Below are 22,293 nucleotides of genomic sequence, written 5' to 3'. Positions count from 1 at the left end.
GAAAAGGGTTTTATCTTTACTTAATTATGAATGTTGTTACATCAAGGCTGAAAATTCCTTTTTTTTGTATTGTGGAAGTGCAGATCCCCTGTCCTCCACCAGGGGGTGCTGCAGCACCCTCAGCACCCCTACTTCCCACGGCCCTGCTCTGCCCATTCACTTTGAAAGGGGTGACGTCACTTTGCCTCGCTTTTCGCCGAACTGCATTGTGGGGAAGCAAAGCGAAGATTTCCAGGATTTTCAGGATTCAAAAGTTGAGCAATGTTCAACTTTTGAAGCTGAGGTGGAAGCGTCAGCCAATCAAATCCCGTTTATGCAAATCTGACAGGACAAGCGCTAGCCAATCAAACCGCGTGGAAGCTGGGAGAGACCGCAGTTCATTTCCTCATATTCCAAACGAGAAATTACGGTAGCAAATCACCCGGTTCTTTACAACCAGACTATTTACCGGGATACAAACCGGAGGAACCAGACATGGAGGGAGGTGGCAGAGACAGTGGGTGAAACTGGTAGGTTTTCGCCTGTTTGGGGATTTTATATCCAGTTTACTTCGTTTTAACATTGCTATTGCTAAGGCATTGCATATTTAAATGATAGGATAATGCTGTGGAATGTGTAAGACATTGAAATCAATGTTTATATGGCGTAATTTAGATTCAATATGACGGTTTTGATTAAAGGTGGGGTAGGTGATTTTGTAGAAACCAGCTCGAGTGCACTAGGATTTGAAAATACACAGCCGGAAAAAATCTGCCACTTCCTTGCAGAGCCCCTCCTCCAACACACACGAACGTGCACATGACCAATGAGGGCACGAGATAAGTTTGTGCACAGATGGAAAGCTGACAGGCAGGTAGGCCATCCAGTTATTTTAGCCGGGCTGGCTCAGGTGATTGGTCGTGCTTTTTACAGTACTACGGCTTCCACAGATTACATTTTTTCATGGATTTTTGTCAAAGCACTTAAGATATTCATTGCTATCGGGATGTTAAGAACATTCCATGGAATCTAACAAAAAGTGCATCGCAAGCCGGTTACTCAAACTTACCTACCCCACCTTTAAAGCTGTTTTATTCTGAAAAACCGGAAGTTTACACTCACTCTTGATTTAAAACTTTTATTCTTAAAATTCTTCATCTCCGGTTAGCATTGGCATGTGGCTAATCTTACGTTTTTGAGAAAGTGAATTTAAGGCGAAAAACACACTGACTTTAACAGTACATTTATTGACACCGAGATGTTATTATTGCTGAATATTAAATGAATGTACATGAATGAGAATACGAGGAGAAAAAAGGCATGTGGAGTTATATACAATAAACACACAACGTTTAAATCCTTTTATTTACACAATATCAGACACAGAAGAACGAGGGGGAGGAATACCCCCCCATCGTCAAAGCAGCCAATGAGAGGAGGAGCCAGGAATCACATATACAGACGCTCCACGGAGAATCGGCCTCTCTCGTTCCTCCTCCCGACACGGCGCCATGTTTTGACTTCTTCTGTCTGATTCAAAACTACGTTACTTCAATAAATTACCCATTTGAACTTTTCCGGGACTGCATTGTCTCTTTTTAACTTCCTCCTGGGTTTGAGAACAACGATCACGATCTACAAATTGGTGACCCCGACATGGCTCGAAGATCCAGGAGAGAAAACTGCAGCTTCTAAGGAATTTCTACGAATCCATCAGACACACTGGGCCCAAATACATGGTAAGACAGAGCCAGTTAAATCAAAAACCTTCAATAGTTTACGTAGGAAATATTAGATGTGTGTTTGATGGTGAGTAAACCTCTTGAGAAGAACTGCTTATTTAATGTTAAAAAACTAAATTTGCGACAGATCTAAAATGTGGCGTCGTTTTGAAGCGGACAAGGTGAGTCTGTTTTGTCTCTTTGTTCTTTCTTTTTTGTGTGTGTTTTTAAGCCGGAATATATATATTAATGTGTGTTTTTAATTAAGAGAGTTTAAAAGACAGAGACTGCTTCCTCTGTCTGATTCAAAACCACGTTATTTCAATAAATTACCCATTTGAACTTTTCCGGGACTACATTGTCTCTTTTTAACTTCCTTCTGAGTTCGAGAACAACGATCATGATCTACAAATGTTAAGTGTAAAAGCCTTAACTGAATAAGGTTTGTTTCTTTGGGAACACCAGTGTACCTGCAGTGAAGCTGAACGGCAGCTCTGCCAGCCGGGCTTAATGTGACGGCTCAGTTTGGCACATCAGTGTTTGGCATCTGAGAGGAAACACTCACCACAGAAAAACGCTGCCTTACAGCGGGGGCTGCGGAGAGATAAGCAAAGCAGGCAGTTAAAGATAGAGGGAGGGGGAAGAACATCAGGCTCCAGAGCAGAGAGGCGAGCACCAGAGGAAGAACCCAGATAACAGAGAGGAGAAGGAGGGGAGAGGATATGAAAACACTGCAAAGCACACTGGAGACTTTTTATCAACACAAAGCATGTGGTAGAAGGCAATATGTAACATTGAGAGGGAAACAATGTGTGGCAGTATTTAAAGAAGAACTTGTTCACATGATTAATATGGTATACCCCAAACTTTATATTTTAAAGATAACATTTAACCCTTACGGTAAATGATTTCTGTATCTTGTGGTCACAGTCATTTGACAGCCTGTGTCAATGTGTAATATGGGTCTAAACTAATTGTAATATCAATGTAATAAAGGTGTAATATGGATGTTATATGTGCGTAATATGGGTGTACTAATGTTGTAATAAGGGTGTCATACTGTATGCATGTAATTTGGGTGTAACAATGGTGTAAACACATTTTAATAACAGAGTATGGGTGTAATATGGGTTTGATAATAGATCAAACCCTACATTGGGAATGTATCTTAAGAGTGCTTATGTGCTTATATGTGCTTGCCCATCTAAGGATTAAGTTAAACCACGGGTAAAACTTATGTCATGCACCTGTTAGGTAAGAACACAGAGCTGTACATCCAATCCTAAAACCACATCTGTACATATTTATGGGTTATATAATTATAATATTGATCTTAGAACATGAAGTAACATTCCAGACTTCAAAATGACATTTAAAAATGGCAATAAGTTAACTTAACTGGACTTTCTACTGAATTCATTCCTGCTGAATTTGAAGACAGTATTTGTGGGTAATGAAGTGTCTTCCAGATATTTTGACATTCAGCTGCATGGGTAACTGACTCTTTCATTGGCCGGCTGCAGTGCCAGGTTGCCAGGTGACACAGGAATGCTGTTAGCTGCTCCACATGCTGAGAGCCTGCTGAGGGTTAGAAGAAGTCGGAGCACAGAACAGAGGACAGAGCCTCAGGCAGAGTGAGTCTGTACAGGCAGCCAATGACTGACCTGCAGTCAGTGTTGGTGACCTGAGGCTCTGTTCTAATGTAAAGCCTCTGACAGGGGGGAGAAGCAGGACCCCAAGTCTGCTTCACTGTTTCATGGTGGACTCGAATGTTGTACTTTAATTTGCGCAATACAAAATGTCTTGCAATGTTATCCAAAAAACTGATGTTAATGTCATCAGCATTGAATGACTATTGATTCAGTCTGACATGGCTATACTCAGCCTGGGGAAATAGCTGTATTATATGGTAAGTGGTTTAAGATATTAACCCTGATGCTGTCATTATCAGGGAGAGCAGAGGTTAATATATACACTCAGTATATTTAGACTTTTGGTGCTACAAATGTGTTTTGATCTCTGTAAGATCGCGGAAAAGATAGGACCCAAATGCAGACTACAAAAACTGAAAAAGGTTTAGAAACAAAAAGCGAGCTTTATTTAAAAGCTGATAACAAAACATGGCATGAATCAAAACGGTGGCTCAGAAAAACAATAACACAAAAACTGACATGGAGAAAAACATGGAGGAAGACCGGAGAGAAAAACATGAAACGTGACGTGAAGGGAGGACAAACAAACAATGAACCGACAGGGGAACACAGGAAGAGACAGGATTAAATACAGGGAGGGGTAATCAAGGAACAAGAAACAGCTGGGTAAAGGAGGGAGAAACACAAGGGCAACAGGTGAACACAATCAGACAATCAGACACACCAGGGAAACTAACAGGAAGGAAAACACAGGGAGAAGGACCAGACAAGAAACAAAGAGGAAAACATGAAACAGGGAGAACAGAACACTAAAACAAACCCAAACCTAGACTTACAAAACTGAAAACGTGACATAAAGTAACAATCGTGACAAAATGAATTGAAATGGAAGAATTGGAAGCCATAATTGCTTTTTTAAATCTTAAGAGAAAAATTATCTTGCTTAAAGGTGGGGTAGGTAAGTTTGAGAAACCGGCTCGAGATAAACTTTTTGTTATATTCCATGGAATGCTCTCAACATCCCGATAGCAATGAATATCTTAAGTGCTTTGAAAAAAAATCCATAAAAAAATGTCATCTGTGGAAGCCGTAGTACTGTAAAAAGCACGACCAATCATCTGAGCCGGCCCGGCTAGAAAATAACTGGATGGCCTAGCTGCCTGTCAGCCTTCCATCTGTGCACAAGCTTATCTCGTGCCCTCATTGTTCATGTGCGCGTTCGTGTGTGTTGGAGGAGGGGCTCTGTAAGGAAGTGGCAGATTTTTTTTTTATGACTTGTAAAATTATCTTTTAAATTGACAAACATCATATGTGTAATTGGTGGCACAATTCAAACGGGATCGAAAGATAATCTTTCTCTCTCCATTGACTTCAATACATACTTTTTCCGAAATAAGGTCCCATGGAGCTCCCCGGAAAGGGAGCGACTTTATTTCTCTATAGAGTCCAGTAGAGGGCGGAGCCTGTGTAATAACTGTTCCTGAGTCTGGTGGTTTTAGTCCTGATGCTGCAGTACCGCCTGCCAGACGGCAGCAGACAGAACAGTATCAGAAAAGGCAGCTTTAACCAGATAATGCCAATATGTGTACTCTCTGCGGGCTGATTTAGATTAATTTAGGTCGATTTGGAAGATTTAAGGTACTCTGGATCATTTGGATTGGACAGATTGCTTGTTTATTTGATAAAGATTTGTCAACAGTAATAACTTCATCTTGTGCTCTCTACAGTATATACAATGGCCGCAAGTCTACTCAAAGAAGTCGAAATCAGCCCAGAGAGATATTGCCACTTTCTGCTTAAAACGGCCCTTTTTGAATGGAAAATCATCAGAAATGGTTTCAGCAGCCACAATACCCACAAAACCACTCCAAAACGCTACAAATCGAAAATCCACATTTAGGCCATTACGGTAATAATTGGTAATTGACGCAATTTATGCTAACTGCCCAACTTATGCACGTTAGCATGCAGCAGTTTCTATTTGCTGGGGACCATACTATACATCCCTAACATAAAATGTTGGGGTACTCCACATTTCCGGGTTCACTATGCTGTAACTAGACTATAAGGTGTGGAAAATGATTCACGACACGTGTGTTTAATATTTATATTTTTACTTTTATAACTCTTCTATATAGAACATGGTGCATGGATTTTAATGTTTACGTCAGCATAAAAATCCTGTAGCTTTAAATATTTGTATATAAACTAGCAGGTACAAAACATACAATGTGTAATATAACAAACGTAAAATGGTTGATAAAAACACATGATATCCTATGTCATATGACAGTATTTGACTTTTTGAGCATTTGTGTGTGTTTCCTTGACTCGTCCTTCCTCCTCCTGCTGCTGTGGCTCTGCTGCAGCCGGTACGTCCTCCTGGCCTGGACCCGCTCCTGCTCCAGGACCTCAGTGTCATCCAGGAACTCTAGGCCGGGCAGCTGACTGACCACATACTGCCTGAGGGAGGAGGAGACAACAGGGGGTTGAATGTCTGCTATTTAGGTCAATCACAAGTTTAAAAAAACATATATTCTTCACAGTGTTATGTTCCCCTCTGTTGGATCAATTTGTTGGTTTAATATTTTCTTGAACTGTATGTGCAGTATGTTGAAAGGGGGACGCTATGGGAGATTGGGACTTTCTATAATTTGATTTCTTTCACACCGAAAACTCCTCTAGCACACTTTTGACAAAACACATCTCTCTCACTGATTAACCACACGGGGCGCTATAGAACATGTTGGGATGTGACACTTTGAAATGTTTTCTGCAGCAGTGCTCTATGTTTGATGGATCTTTTAAAATGAACATGTTCACTGGAGTTGTCTTCCAGCTCCAGAAAAACATCTGTACAGGGCTGGAAGAAGTACCCAGATCCTTTACTTGAGTAAAAGTACAAATACCATGGTCTTAAAATACTCCACTACAAGTAAAAGTCAACATTTGAGACTTCAAAATGTAACTTCACATCAAAATATATTTAAAGTAATCATCCTGTTTTAATTCATGTAAGATCATTGTAGTTTGTGAATGTGGACCAAATGTAGAAAATACTGTCTAGATTGGTACTACAGTATTGCATTATACCACATCAGCATTTCATGTGTTTTTTTATATGTACAAAGTTACCAGTAAAAAGTATGATATTCACCTCTGGAAAGAAGTGGAGTGGAAGTATAAAGTTGCATTGCATGGAAATACTCAAGTAAAGTACAAATATGTCAAAAATTGTAATTAGATACAATACTTGAGGCCGGCAGTGGCTCAGTCAGTAGGATTGTACTGTGAGCCGTAGGGTCGCCGGTTCAAGTCCCCTACCAGACCTAAAAAAGGAAGGACTTCTACTTGTAGAGGTCCCAGTTCACCTCCTGCCCTGCCGTGGTGCCCTTGAGCAAGGCACCGGACAACCCCCTTCCCCCCTCACTCGCATTGCTCCCTGGGCGCTGTGCTGCTCACTGCTCCTAGTAGACTCCTGTTACTAGGATGGGTTAAAAGCAGTGTGCTCTGCATGCGTGACCATTAAAGAGGGTTTCATCCCTCCCAATATTATTATTATATTATAAAAAACATTATTATTATTGAGTACTTTAAATGTACGTCATTACTTTCAACAACTGCCTCAGTTGTTTGGTTCTTAAAAACCTCATTAGATTAGGATTAGATTGCATATTAGCAGGGTTATTACTCAGGAATTTAGAAACAAAAAGGTCATAAGTCCCCCCCTGAAGCCTTCTCTCAAATGAGTATCTGGTATGCTGGTATCATGCTTAAGTCTTAAGTTGGTTAATACATTTCACAAAGAGACATAGGCTTCCAAAGTGAAGGGCTCTCTCCAGGTGCCTGATCTGGAGGCGAAACCCTGTCTTTAATTTTCCTATTTTTGGTTTCTGTTGCCATAAGAGATTTCAACTTCAAAACTTAGATTTAAAAAAGGAAGATTCGCCAATAAAACATACGTCCAAGCTGCTATAAAACCTGATTCCCGGAGTTTACAGGGGTAATTATTGCAAAGAGGCTCCAAAGTCAGATGAAATAGTTTGGCCATTAAAATGCTTTTTGATTCGATTGGGTTACTTAATGTTGCTTCATGTTAAGGCTAATAAAAATGACAAGGCTAAGGCTGTAATGCTAACTAACGTGCTTGCTACTAGCTAGGTAGCTAACTTGATCCAGCCACTCCTGGTCCTCTCATCAGACGGGAAGCGAAAGAACGAGCAAGACCCATTGCTGGTATGATAACAACCTGTACTATGCACACTGACATCTTGTTAAAGTTATCTTATCTTAGCTATCTCTTTTATTTAGCGGAGTAAAACAATTGTGACATCAGTTATGACATCACTTACTCTGGGATTTGTAGTCTTTCTAGTTGCGTATTTTTCATCGTCTTATATTTCAACAGTTTTACGACAAACTGTGACTTTTTTCACATGGAAAATATTTTTTAAGATTGACAAACACCATATGTGTAATTCGTGGCACAATTCAAACGGGATCGAAAGATACGTTTTCTCTCTCCATTTAGTTCAAAACATAATTTTTCCGAAATAAGGTCCCATGGACCGGAAGTAGATGGGCGTGACTTCGCCGGAATTGTAGCTTTAAAAGACGTTTTCGTATTTCCCATAATTAGAAGTTGCCAGTATTAAACTGTGTACATCCCTGGAGATTTAGGGGATAGGAAACACTCAAATTTAAAACATATAATTAATAAATGGGTGAAAATAGCTTGTGTCCATAATGGGCAGCATTAATATACCCACATGACAGCTAAGGTCAGAAGAGCTTTATTTAACAGCTGGTCTTATGTCTGTGACCCCTCCTGTTGTTAATTGATAAGCCTGAAACAAACACTTGTAAAGGTTCAGAGGCACATTTTGCAAATATGGCAGTAGCCATCGATCATCTTAAGATAAGATATACTTTATTGATCCCAAGTTGGGAAATGTTTTTGTTACAGCAGCATGTACTACTTTGTTCTACTCCACTACAATTCAGAGGTTAACCTAGTATTTTTACTCCACTACATTTGTGTTATTAGTTACTTTGCAGATTCTGATTAATGATGTGAAATAATATATACAAACCTTAAATCAGACTTTAGTTACACCTGAGTCAAATTCAGGGAAGGTGATTGTCAAGTGCCAAAATAAACTATGCAATATATTAGACATTAAGTATTTTGTCAGACTTAATATTTATCTGTTGATACCCCCAAAGTTTTGTTCTTATTCAAAAGAAGACCTTAACTTAAAGCATTCTTTAATGTTTAAATAAAGCCTTATTAGTTTGTCTGTTTTGCACATCCTTCTGTTAATATCTTTGGACGTCCTCCACTAGCTGTTTTATTGTAGAGATCACTACAGTATCTTCTTGATATTTTCTATTCTATATGTCTATCATTGACCTTCCACTTTCCCCCTACTTTGTATGTAGGCTATTCTTAATATTTAAATGTTTTCATCAAATATAACATATTCCTCAACAAAATTCAATATGTAATATTTAATGCAGCCGAACCGTGTATTACAATGCCGTTATGTGATGACTTCCAAAGAGAAAAGCAAGCACACTCGGAATTAAGTATTATTTAATTTTTTTTTAAATGTTTTCGGATTTCATATCGCATGCACCATATCCCAACGTGCATTGCGGCTAAAACATCCAATCAAAGTTTGATGTTTTAGCTTATCAAACCCTCAGAAAAATAAATGTGTCTCTCAGAATCGAAAGGGAAAAGCCTATGGGAAATACACAAAAGCATTCTAAACAATTTAAACCAATTAATGTCGTCTAATTAACAAGGATAAACTTATTACTGTTTACTGTTTTCACCCCGTGAGGGTTGACGCTAACTTTACATGGACGCTGCTGTTACACGTTCTCCTGGCGAGACCTCAAATCATCTTTGTAATATCTATCAAACTATAGATCCTACACATCCACTGGAAGTGAATTCTAAAAATACAATATGCACTTTTCACTAGAAATGTAATCAAAAAGCATTTTAATGGCCAAACTATCCTACAATTTAGGATTTTCCAGAGAGGGTTATTTGTAAATATACGACCCTCCGTAGCGTTTGCATTCAACGGGAGCACTAGAGGTCGAAAACTTTAAAACGTGATTATAGGTCGTAATAAGCACTTGAACAATCAACCTATTTGGTCGTAATAAGGGCTTGAACAATCGACCTATTTGGTCGTATGAGTTGGAGGACTTGTTGAATGTGTATTATTCAAAACACTGCCACTTTGAATGAAGAGTACTTTTAGGTCAGGAACTTAAGTATATTGCACTGCTTATACTTTTGTGCCTTTACTTAAAGGTCTCCTATCATAAAAAATGCACTTTTTGATGTCTTTTATACATAAATATGTGTCACCGGTGTTCGGAGGACCTGAACAACCACCAGCCAATCTCAAACCTTCCATTCCTCATTAAAATCTTGGAAAGAGCAGTTGCCGCACAACTGCAACACCACATGTCATACCATGAGCTCTATTAACCCCTTCAGTCTGGCTTCAGACCCCACCACAGCCCTCATTAAAATCACAAACGACCTCCTCATCGCATCTGATTCTGGCCTCATCAGCATTCTCATCCTCCTGGACCTCTCTGCAGCCTTCGATACCATATCCCATACCATCCTCCTTAGCCGCCTGTCTGACTACCTTGGCCTCAGTGAAACAGCTCTTGCCTGGTTCGAGTCCTACCTCTCAAACAGGAAACACTTTGTCACCATCAGTGACTTCAGCTCCCCTCTGGCCCCAGTCAACCCAGGTGTACCTCAAGGCTCTGTGCTGGGACCCCTCCTATTCACCATCTACATGCTCCTACTTGGTCAAATCATCCGCCAACATGGTCTCAGCTTTCACTCTTATGCTGATGACACACAGCTCTATCTCTGCACCAAACCGTCCACTCAGCTTCCCCTCAATCTCTTGTCAACTGCCTACAGGACATACAAAACTGGATGTTATCAAACATGCTCAAAATCAACAGCAATAAAACAGAGCTCATGATTGTGGCTCCCAATGCGCAGCTCCAGAAGGCTGGTGACCTGCTTCTCTCCATTGATGGCTGCTCCATCTCCCCGTCCACTGAAGTCCGCAACCTGGGAGTCCTCCTGGACTTTCCAGGCGCACATCAAATCTGTTACCAAATCCGCCTTCTACCATCTCTGTGAGGCTGACCGTTGAGCGGCCCGACCAAGCAAGGAGGCAGAGGCAGAGAATTCAAATATAACCCGGTGTGGGCACTTATTCATCGCTGTGGTACATGACACAGCCTCAACATTGCTGCCCAGGTGAACACAGTCACCAGCCACAAGGATCTCGCCCACACTACCTGTCCACTGACAGGGAAAACAGAACATAAATACACACACACACTAATCAATCAACAAGACACAGGTGAGGGGGGAGGAGACAACACAGAGCACCAGGTGAACACAATCAGGATCAACAGACAAAAAGGGTTTGGGGAACATTTCCAAACTAAACCACATGTGCGATATTACAAGGCCCGAAGCCGTCAGTCCACACTGGCGAAGTTACCTTCGTCACAATCTCAAAAACATTGCCAGACTCCGGCCTTCACTCTGTGGCAGAAACACTTGTAGACGCCTTCATCATAACCCGTCTGGACTACTGCAATGGAGTCCTGTCCGGGGTTTCCAGCAAAACCCTGGACAGGCTCAAGTACGTCCAGAACTCTGCCACCAGGCTTCTCACCCGCACCAAGCCATGGCAACATATCACCCCCACCCTCAACCACCTACATTGGCTGCCGGTCAAGTCCCGGATTCAGTACAAAACACTCCTCCTCACGTACAAGTCCCTCCTTACCCTCGCCCCCCAGTACTTATCGGACCTCCTCCATCCCTACACCCCTTCTCAGAGTCTGCGTTCCTCAGACACGGGCCTGCTCTCCATCCCCGGCTCTCGCCTCCGAAATGTTGGTGAAAGGGCGTTCATTTTTGCGGCCCCCACCCTCTGGAATGCACTTCCTGCCGAGATCCGTAATGCTGCCTCCCTGGACGTCTTCAAATCATCATTAAAAACACATCTGTTCACCCTGGCCTTCAGGCCCTAGCCCTTTCTTGGTCCCCGGCTTCCTTTATTTTTTGTTTGCCCTTTGATTGTCTGTTTGTTTTGTTTTTCCACCGTGTACAGTGACCTTGGGTCCCTTGAAAGGCGCTATATAAATATCATTTATTGTTATTATTATTGTTAAGGAGACTCACAAAGTGTCAGAAAATAAAACCCCCTCTCTTTTCCTCCGTACCCAAATCTCTAAAAACGGGGGAACAACGGAGCTGATCTAGATTAGCTGCCGATATGACGTAATATCTGAAATGTGGACCCACGGCCCTATCACAAACGTCGCTGTATCAGAAACAATGCGGAACGTTTTGGACGTAATATGGTCTGTGTTTACATTAGCAAGCATTGCTAACACTCAGAGCTAACCTGTACTGGAGAGAGTATGTGTAAAAAAGCAGGAAATAAAAAAAGGAACTCACCTTGTGGTAAACCCGCAAGAGAGAAAGCATTTGAGCTCCATACTGTTTCAGAAATAATCCTTGATGTGGTTTGGAACATGATAGCAGCATTTAGCTCCCACCCCTTTTTTTGTTTTTCAAAGCTACGAACCCAGAATAAGCACTTTAGTAACAGGGCTGAAATAGAGGGGTATGAGGCATGGCTACAATGGGTGATCTGTTTGGTATTTTGAGCAAAACACTTCATAGACATGTTTTATATATATCTGAGACCCATAATATATGTATAAAAACAGCATGAGAGGAAACCTTTAAGTATAATTTTGAATACAGGACCTTTACTTGTAACAGTATTTCTACACTGTGGTATGTGTACTTTTACTAGAGTATAAGATGTGGGTACTTCTTACAACACTGGTAAAAAAAAAAGGGCCTATGCTCACCTGTAGTCTGTGTACTGGGTCAGACTTCCTCCATTGAAATAACTCGGTGCTGCCTCGTTGTTCATAATGCTGAGGATCCTGTTGGAGAGAGATATGGAATCAGAATGCGGCGAGGAATGAAACCTCCCGGTATTGAAACAGGGTTCCAGGCTCACTTGATGTTGGGGAACTTCCTCCGGATTTCATCCACGAACACGGGCAGGTTGTTGATGTTGTTCTTGTTGATGCACACGGTGGTGACGCTGGCCATGAAGGGGAACTTGATGTGGGAGGTGTAGTTGTTGCAGTCCAGGATCAGAGTGCTCAGCTTTTCCAGCTGCCCCAGCAGAGCCGGGTTCCAATACACACTGAATGAAGGACAACACACTCACACTGTGCAGGTTGCTACCGTTTAACACAGAGCTGAGCTTGGATGGAGAAAATGGATTACTGCAAAAACTAAAATACAAATTGAATTTTTTTAAAGAATATATAAGCCACTGCAAGACATAGCTGGTGGGAACTACTACCAGCTATGTCTTGCAGTTTATTCTTAAATGGCATGATTTCATAAATGTGTCTTTAGCCATGTTAGCAGTTTGGCTTTCCATATAAAGTAGCTAGTAACTAAATAAGTGGAAACAATTGAGTAAAATGTAGCCTCTAAATTAAATTTAGTAAGGTCAAAGTATAGAGTAGCATAACATGAAAATACTCAAGTGAAGTACAAGTACCTACAAATTAAATAAAGTAATTGAGTAAATGTACATAGTAATATTCCACTCCTGTCTTGTGTAAAACTTGTTTTTCTACAAATGATTCCCAGTGAAGCATGGTTTCCTGTTAAGCAGAGCGGTGCAGTGATCATTGGTGAGTTCGCAGACAGAGGGGGAACAAAGGAACAGGGAGGGGTTCTCTGGTCTTACAGCCTCTGCTTGTTATAAAAGGATACTCATCCAGCAGGTTGTTGCTCAGGTCCAGCACCTCCAGGGTGTCTGTCTGTGGGAGAATGGCTTCATATGGGATCTCTGTCAGCGCCTGGTAAGCAAAGGAAAGCCACTGGAAGCTGGAGGGGCTACTCTGGCCTAAGGCGTTAGGATCCATGACAAGAACCCTCAGCAGGGAACCCTCTCCAGTTCCTCTCCTCTCACTTTGATAGAGATTAGGAGAGTCAGATGATTATGTCATGATAAGACCTTGGATAAACAACATAACAATTGATGTTAGTAGAGAGGAATGACCCACAGTCTGATGATACAGAAAATGAAGATATGTTGGTGTGATGTCATTATTAGATGAGTAGAACAAATGTGAGTAGAACAAATGACAAATGACATATTTTAGTCTAAAGGCTTACAGCATGCTGCATTTACAAATGCACTGTACAAAGGGTTAACATAACAATATTACAACCTATTCAATGCACTCACATACAATAACACAGCACAGCATTTCATGTGTGCATTCAACACATGTGGAATTATACACATTATCTTACTCCTTTCAATATTAAAGGGGCCCTATCCTGCTGATGTTCAAGTGTATATCAGTATGTAGTGTCTCTACTTGAAAGAGTCCTCTCCTGCTGATGTTCAAGTGTATATCAGTATGTAGTGTCTCTACTTGAAAGAGTCCTCTCCTGCTGATGTTCAGGTGTATATCAGTATGTAGTGTCTCTACTTGAAAGAGTCCTCTCCTGCTGATATTTTAAAACTGCTTCAGTAATGAAATTTAAAACAAAATGTTTCTTAATTACTTTAATATATTACACATCACATTTACATAATACTACATTACATGATATATTATCGATGAGTCGTGGGTTTTTCTGAAATAAAATGAATACTATAACATATTTTGTGAAAATACTTTTTTCCAACAGTAACATAGAATATACTGTATATACACCGCTGGATTTTGAGCTGTGTATTAGTGTAAAGACTGGAAGTGGGGGGAGACACCAAGCATTCGACGGAGCATTGACCTCTTAAACTGCAGCCACAGGGTATGCTACGTCACCTGAAGGCCTCTTTCATCTAAAATGTACTAAGGATGTTACTATGGAGTAAATGCTGGGACTGACATTTAGGTGAATATAAATTAAACTAGGGTTGCACTTTGTATAAAGTACAGAGGGTTCACATAACAATATTAAAACATAATCAATGCACTCACATACAATAACACAGCAAAAGATTTCCAAGCAAATAACTGCTGCATGGCATTCAAGAGATGTGGAACCATGTTACAGCTTTCCTTACAATATTAAAGGGCCCTATTCTGCTCATTTTCAGGTTCATATTAGTACTTCTTCTGTGAGATGCCTCAATCCTTAAAAAAGCTCTTCATTTTTCAATTCAGTATAGTAAAAGTATAAATTATTTTAGTCACGGCCCCTGCCTTCGACACTGTAGAGTAAGTGAGCTTGCAACTATATTGTTTCTTACCAGCAAACTAATGCATTCCATAAAAAGGTGGTGAATCCTAAAAGTTTCAAAGACTTTCCTCTAACTGGCGTACAAAATGCATCTGTTAGGAACACATTTTGATCAATTAATCAACCATCACATGTTGCCATTATCATAAAATGCACAAATATTTCAGTTTGTCCGAGTAGTCTGCAAAACACTAACGTTTAAATCTATCGTCAGCATGCACATTCATCACGTATAAATCTGTTAAGTTGAAGCTTGACTTACCGAGCTGAAGAGGCTGTGTGTTTTGGCTGCATGCAACCCTCTGAGAGCTGCTCAGAGCTCAGATAAAAGGCCCTCTTTCATACTGCCGTGGTAGATCACATGATGGGGATAATCACATTGCTGCTTGTGGTTCACAGGACCAACTCTAAAGAGCATGTTGAATTCTCTAAAAGGGAAAAACCAGCTTTCAATCGTGAAGACATGTCAACATTTCATATTGTTTCACTGTACCTAATGATGGAAGGATTATCATAAACAATGACATACTGTTGGAATGAGAAGTAGCATGGTCTCCATAATTAAGATATTTTTGGAGTAATGTTCACAATGACACTTACAGATCCGAAAAAAGAATTGAGAAAGAAAATGTTACAATACAGATTTTATTTTTCTTGTCAATACTGTAGGGATTGTTTTGAACTGTTTTAAACTGTAACATTTGACCCCTTTAAAAAATCCACTATGATTTCATTTTGGGTTTTTTCTGGGCACACTGCCAAATTCAGTAAACACATCTCTGAATAAAATAATGAGGTTTGACATAATCTTTAGAGAAATTAAGAGCTAAAGCTAATCTTCATACTGTCAAATAATATTGAAACAAAGACAGAATTTCACAAAGTGGATGTTTTGTCCATGTCTGTATTCTGTTGTTCTCTGTTCCCACAGCACACACTTATATTTTGGAGTCAGCAAGTCTGGAAAATAGACTGAATACATTTAAAAAAAACGTCTTGTGAGCTTTTCATACGGTTTATAACAACACGTTCAGTGGTTAATTTGAATAGTGTAGCACGTTACTCATTAAACAGTTGTGTCATTAATAATAAATGATATGAACATTTCCAGGAAAGTTCCCTCCGGTATTGCAGTTTAAATGTCCCGAGGATCAGTCCTTCCCCTTCTGAAACACCACAGTGGCTCATGGCTGTGATAGTGCACACACTGCAGGATCAAGTTCTTTTGGAGCACACGAAGCGATGACCTCTGCCCGTCTTGCAGTCCCTGATCTGCCACTTTGCCCTTCTCCCCACCAGGATGCAGTTTTTGTTTCCCTTAATTTTGGACCGAGGGGGGGTCTTTCTCCAGCTGGTGTAGTTGAGCGGCTCTCCCCCCGCCCACTCCCAGCGCCCTCGGCCTTCCCTGTCATTAAGGCCTGAAACAGAAGGACAGAAACAGCCAGTTAGACGGTTTCAATTATGCTCTGAAAAACTTGAACGTTGACTTTAATTAAATGTATTATGTCAACAGATTCCAAAAAAATTGAATTAGGTTATGTGAAAGCAATAATATTAAGTTAAACCTCAATTTTTATTTAAACCTATATTATTGCTTTCAACTAACCTAATACATGTATGTGGAATCTGTTGACATAATACATTTAATTCAAGTCAGCGTTTCAGTTTTTTCAGTGTGCTCTAAAATGAAAAAAACTAGGAGAACGAAAGATTTATGTGTAGCATAGGGCTAATCAATATGGAGTATTTCAAATTTCAAAAAACACAATATGTTTGACCAAATACCTCAATAGACAAATGCAGCCTTTAAAACCAGGAAAGTACAACACTTCATTCCATATAATGATATCAGGAACCTATCAAGTCTTATATCAGGATATATATATATATATATATATATATATATATATATATATATTATTGATATATCGCCCAGCTCTAGTGTAGCATCAAGTGATCGAAAGATACCCACCAATCCAAAATGGTTTCCTTCCTCCAAAGTCCCAAAGCCAGTCCATGTCCAATTTAGAGAGAACGCTTGCTAGAGTGCTTTTATATCTGTAATAAAAAATACAAGTGGGAGAGTTGTGTATTCTAAACTTAAGGATAGTGCATACAATTCAAATGATATCGTTTTTATGTGTGACAGACAACTTATCAGAAGCACTCTAGGCCTCATTTTCCCTGTTTGTTTTCCATTAGTACACTGATCATACCTCTCCCTGCAGGCCCTGTTGGCTGCGCTCCATGTGACCTTGTGCTCAGTGCTGAGGCTGTAGCAGTGGCCACTGTGAAAGGTCCAGCCCTGAGGACACTTCTGACCACTCATCTTCTGTGTGAAAGGGGCAAATATGTTGTCATTTGTAGATAAACATTTAATTCACTTAGGAAATAATTTTAGCGGTCCATCAACATCTTTCAAGCAAAATTGTCAAATGATTCACAAATATTATTTACAAACATTTCATATGGAAAACGGAGATCCACAGGGTTCTATCATAGATCCACTAGTTTTCAGACATTAACATCATTCATTTGGAGAATTCTTTTTTGATTTTCATCGCTATGCTGACAACACTGAATGATATACTTCTCTATTTCCAAAAGGTTCAAGCAATACTTTCATTGTGATCAAACTTTGCAACTTTATATAAGGAACATAAGTAGAACACAATTGTAAGATTTGAAAATATTGTCACGGTCAGACATCTTCTCACCAGAGATACAAAGAAGCTAGTGCATTAAAGTGTGTTTCATCGTTGTGGAGTTTTATTACCTGATCATTTGGTGCCCAGGGTTTCCAGGAGATACCGTTGCAGTGAAACAGCTGATTGGTAGTCTGGTTTAAATACAGGACTCCAATCAGTTCTGGTACACAGGGCTTGGGTACAGAGTTATCAGCCTGTGAGCCGTACAAAAGTACAGGAACATATGTTTAGTTCTGCTTTGCAATATGTTTTACCACAATCATCAATCCTAAAAATTTGGAAGTACTGAGTAGGACATAGAAAGTATCAAACGAGTTAAGGTCATTATATAGCATATCCCTACATCTATAAAAGTCATTCAATACTCATTGCTGAGGGGAAAAAAATCCCTTTCTTTCAAATACTAGAACAGAAATAAGCAGCCATGAACACAATATCAAACCAAAGGAATGCAGTGAAACAAACGGCAATTTTAGGATTAAGCAACTCCATGTGGCTTCAAGGCAATTGCTGATTTAAAATGACACATTACCCAAGTGGTAGAAGAAGACTAACTTTGTACTCACTGGTCCTTCAGCTGCTGTTTTTTGAGGTTTAGAGATCTTTGTTTTAGGATCTGATTTGGACTTAGTAAACACAGCTGGCCCCTGCTGCTGTGCTCCTCTGCTAACCACATGGATGTTTGCCTTTCTTCCCTTCCTTGACGGGGTGGTGTCGTCCTCTACTTGCATTTGCATGATGCCATGATACTGTAATAAAAGAGACAGCAGGAATAAAGAAGCCCTATCATTTTTATCTTTCCTGTAGTCTCTTCTATTGGATTTTGTGCATGCCCCCCTGCCTGAAACACCTCCATTCGATTCCTTTATTTACTTCAATAACATAGGGACATCACTAAGAAACAATTGCTCTTCTATTGGCTAGTGCTCTTAGCTCTCTTAGCAATTTACCAATCACAACAGAGCCGGCCAGCTAACCAAACAGAGCAGACTGGGCTCTGGTTTCAGACAGAGGGTGAAAAGAGGTGCTGCCAGAACCTGAAAATTAGCAGTGTATGGTATCTTTAAGACTCTTCTGACTTATACTGTCTGTTATGATGATCTGCTGCTGCCTACCGTGTAAACAGTGTCTGTCCCGTTGTGGAACACTGACGATGGGGTAATCTGAAAATGAAACAGTAACAGTTTTAAGCTGGAAAAATTGTGCTGCAACAAAAAGTGAAATGTCTACTTGATACAGTTACATATAGTTCTGATCTTTAAGAACAGGGGCTTACAGATTTTGGATTGTCCAGAACTTTGAGTTTCTTCCTTGGCCGATCTGCAGCAGGCCTGGATAAACTGTCTCCACGGCCCCAGATGATTGATTCTGTTCCCAGGGGCAGTTTCTCCAGATGAATGGATCCATGCTGGGGGTAGGTGTCTGATCCAATCTCTTTTCCTACCAGAACAGGAGCCTTTGGATCCTGGTTCAGCCAGGTCTGTCCTGTGGCGTTTTAAGTTTTGACAGAGTTTTGTAAGTGTCTTTAGGAAATCCTCAACTCCCTAAGTAGTTATGTTATACAGGACATGAAAAATAGATGAATTCATTAAAATATGTAATCTAGAATGTTTGTTTGGTAAGAAAGCATTTACAAATTGATAATATCAATTAATGGAATGTCGAAAAGTATCTTATAAAATCTTGAAAATTAGGTATATTTACCTCTTCCCGAGTCTCTGATTTGGACCTGAGCCTTGTTGATGCTGCCGATCACCGAGCCTTCAGGGGACACCAGCAGCACTTCAAATATCTCCACCGCCTCCTCCAGGTGGTCCTGGATAATCTCAGTTTGCCAGCTCCTCTTTGATACTCCTAAAGAGACAGAAACATCACACGTTTTACTAAAGCTGATTAATTTCTCAGTTACCGTGCCTATTGTAAAGCTTTCCTTTTGAAGAAGACTTTGAATAACTGACATGAATTATAGTTTTATTTGTAGAAGTAACAGTCTTACATTTTTACACACATTTTTGCTTATTTGGGCTTTTTCATCCACATCTAGTACTCTAGTACTACAAATGTCACCTGCTTTTTTAGCTTACTTCTCAGATGTTGTGATCAGAAGTGATCTTAAGAGGCAAAAAGAGCTTTGTGTACAATGTCGTCATAACGCTACAGTCAGCATTTAAAAACAAAACACACATGTCTAGGAATGAAATCTAACCATTCTCCTTCGGTTTACCATGGATGGATACGAGGAGTGTATTGCTATCTGGCTCTCTATGGTATCATATAAAGATCAATATGACATATCATCTCCTCCCTTATAGAGTATGACCATCTGTTGTTACAAAAACATTACCATTGATTAAAGTTGCATTATTTCCATTGTAACTGATCAAGTTGCTAGTGTGGGTCAAGCACTATAACACTGGATCCTACACTTCCCACAATGCACATCTGTAGTATCTTTAGCTATACCCTGCCGGAAAATTTCTGACATATTTCGAGATCAACGCCCCTTGGTGGAAACAAAGGCTTTTTGTTGAAATGTTGTCATCTCCAATCCCTGAATAACCCTGATGACATCATGAAGTTACATTTATTAGACTAGTGAGTGCTAGTCCGAGGCCACAGAGGGCTTTCTAAAGGATGGCTAGAAGAACTAACCATGTTAAGTCAAATTACTTTATGCATAAATAATCAATATAATAAATGAGGACAAACCTGGATCAAACTGAATGAGGGAAGAGGGGCTTATGAGGAAATCTGTTCCAGCTGTTGCACTCACTTCCTCCACCTACGATAAAGAAACATGACACAGAAAGCTCTCTTAAAGTCTGTAAGAAGAGGACAAGCATCAGGAAGTTAAGAGCAGTGGCTTTCAGACCTCGACAGTGATATATGAAGACTCTGCCAGGTTTCCTTTTCGGATGATGTCCAGCGAAAGAGTTCTGTGCTCCTCACTGACAGAGTACTCAGGCTGAGACAGCTCCACCGTGGACCAGCTGAACTTCAGTCTGCAAGGCAATGTCAAGACCAAACAATCAACTGTGAACTCAAGCTCTGAGTAAGAATCAATTTCCCAATGTATTTCTTACATGTGAGGGGGCCCAGTGTTCCCTAGAGGATCGGACACTGTGAACTCCAGGCTGTCTGTGAGGGACTCCCTGTGGGGGTTGATGATGTAGGCGATCGTCCTTTTATTCAGCTCCGTCTGAGAGAAGCGATGTGGTACAAAACCACCTTCAAGAGCACAAACAAATATATGTGTTTTTCATTCTAAGCTAAGACGTGGAAATAAGGTATATTTGGCTTCATAAATATAATATTTATTATTGGCTCCTTTCCCTTAGTTAGACAACTCAACTTGTGTAATAAATCGGTCAATAACTGTGCAATATATACTTCCACCTTTAATACTATCACCTTGCTCCTATCTCACAACTGTTACTGTTATTTTGTAAATCGTAAATTGTTTCTACTTGTATCTTTAATAGTTTATACATGCTTCTTAATTAATATTAAGCTGTCTTTGGCTCTTTTCTTGCTGTTACAATGTAAATGTCCCCTCTGTGGGACAAATAAAGGTATTCTGATTTGTATTCTGATTCCTGACCTGTAGTCATGTTTTCTAGGTATCCAAAGTACGGCTGGCGCACGATGCTGACTATCAGCTCGTCGTCTCTGCTGTCTCTGTCCTGGGCCTTCAGCTCACGAGACGACACAAAGATCCCGTGTCGTCCGTCGCCAAGAGGCTCTGCTTTCCAAAGAGGGATCAGCTTCACAACCTCAGGATAGGTATTGTCCAAAGGCTTGATCTGAAATGATATATGGTTTGTCGATGAAATAAAGATTGGTTAACATAAACAGCATAGAAAATAGAGAAGTTTGGACCTAAAATGATGTAGCATAACCTATACGAAAACACAAATTGAACGATGTTTTTTTTTTTAATTGCACACTGATACAGTGCATAATTGTCATTGTCAGTTTCTGAATATTTGTGAATATTTCTGGGTGTTGCCATCTGTACATGGCGGCGCTGCATTCTCTATGCTTCTTATGTTGCTATGGTTACGGCAGGCGATGCTGGCGCGGTATTTGATATTTTCATACTGATATTTTTTTTAACTCTGGCTTTGTAATAAAAAATATGGCAAAACGAAAACAGCCAAGCCCCGCAGCTTTTGGATTCACAAGCAAAGAAGCAAAGGAGTCTAAAAATGACAACGTGAACGGAACAACTCTTAGTTGGCCGGCTGTAAGCCGCGTTAGGGTCGAGTTTGACAGCTCCACACCGAGGGAGAGGCCTGCCGATGTGGAGCCTGAAGAGGCTTCAACAACGGCCACAGCCGCCGATGCAACCTGCACTAGCGAACCTGACGTTGCCCATGACCTGCCTTTTAACTGGACACAGAAAAGATGGAGTGAGTGGAATGAAAGTTATCCATGGCTTTTCAAAAACAATAAAAAATGTGGATGTGAGATCTCCCTGCCGCTCGCAAAAAAATCCACCTTTGTGCACCTTTCACAAGAATTGATTCAGGGAAAAGTCAGCTGTGATCAACAGAATAACCTGCGGAAAAAGATTTCTAAGCACTAAGAGCCAGGCACACGAAAAAGCGATCGAGAAAAAATATGTCCTACCAAACAAGGTAGGCCTATTGGCAATCAATATTGACCTAATGCAGGAAACATATACATCTTTCAGGTCTGCCTATATGATTGCCAAAAAAATAAATAAATAGGGCTCCCCCGAAAGCAAATGGGTAATTCGAACACTGCATATAAGTATAATGTAAAAAGAAAGCTGGCGAACACTTCTGTGACACATGACTTTATAGTCCTAGAAAGAACATTAATGTAACCTTGTACAT

The 22,293-nt window shown here is 40.2% G+C and overlaps 2 protein-coding genes and 1 long non-coding RNA gene across 10 annotated transcripts in view; 1 reads left to right on the top strand and 2 right to left on the bottom strand.

Moving 5' to 3' along the window:
• The first annotated feature begins 177 nt into the window (after nt 1-177).
• LOC307033409 lies at nt 178-8,648 on the top strand. The gene is made up of 3 exons (XR_013806497.1): nt 178-509; nt 1,360-1,718; nt 5,722-8,648. It is a non-coding gene; the product is annotated as an uncharacterized lncRNA (long non-coding RNA).
• Nucleotides 5,450-15,205, bottom strand: LOC307033407 (leucine-rich melanocyte differentiation-associated protein). 2 transcript variants are annotated; one of them, XM_079671873.1, is made up of 5 exons: nt 14,986-15,205; nt 13,239-13,482; nt 12,463-12,645; nt 12,308-12,385; nt 5,450-5,815 (listed from the first exon to the last, which is right to left on the bottom strand). In XM_079671873.1, the coding sequence occupies exons 2-5, from the start codon at nt 13,388-13,390 to the stop codon at nt 5,635-5,637; spliced, it is 594 nt and encodes a 197-aa protein (XP_079527999.1). In that variant the 5' UTR covers nt 13,391-13,482; nt 14,986-15,205; the 3' UTR covers nt 5,450-5,634. The 2 variants fall into 2 exon arrangements, with proteins under 2 accessions (XP_079527999.1, XP_079527998.1); XM_079671872.1 differs by having other exon boundaries at nt 13,239-13,436.
• Nucleotides 15,206-15,354: 149 nt separating this feature from the next.
• frem1a (Fras1 related extracellular matrix 1a) overlaps nt 15,355-22,293 on the bottom strand; it is a 92,447-nt gene continuing 85,508 nt past the window's right edge. For 4 of the 7 annotated variants that reach the window (XM_079671862.1, XM_079671863.1, XM_079671865.1 and 1 more), the window contains exons 26-37: nt 21,033-21,234; nt 20,515-20,659; nt 20,304-20,433; nt 20,141-20,213; nt 19,136-19,285; nt 18,708-18,916; nt 18,547-18,594; nt 17,998-18,180; nt 17,500-17,625; nt 16,940-17,055; nt 16,696-16,781; nt 15,355-16,141 (exon numbers count right to left, since the gene is read on the bottom strand). In XM_079671862.1, the coding sequence (XP_079527988.1) occupies nt 15,939-16,141; nt 16,696-16,781; nt 16,940-17,055; nt 17,500-17,625; nt 17,998-18,180; nt 18,547-18,594; nt 18,708-18,916; nt 19,136-19,285; nt 20,141-20,213; nt 20,304-20,433; nt 20,515-20,659; nt 21,033-21,234 (1,671 nt within the window). In that variant the 3' untranslated portion in view covers nt 15,355-15,938. The remainder of the gene's footprint in view (nt 16,142-16,695; nt 16,782-16,939; nt 17,056-17,499; nt 17,626-17,997; nt 18,181-18,546; nt 18,595-18,707; nt 18,917-19,135; nt 19,286-20,140; nt 20,214-20,303; nt 20,434-20,514; nt 20,660-21,032; nt 21,235-22,293) is intronic. The other 3 variants (XM_079671868.1, XM_079671867.1, XM_079671866.1) reach the window with 3 other exon arrangements.

This window comes from Notothenia rossii (assembly GCF_949606895.1).
Source record: "Notothenia rossii genome assembly, chromosome: 3".
NCBI classification, from domain to species: Eukaryota; Metazoa; Chordata; class Actinopteri; order Perciformes; family Nototheniidae; genus Notothenia; species Notothenia rossii.
Note: the sequence above shows the minus strand (reverse complement) of the source record. Positions and strands in the feature narration are given on the sequence as shown.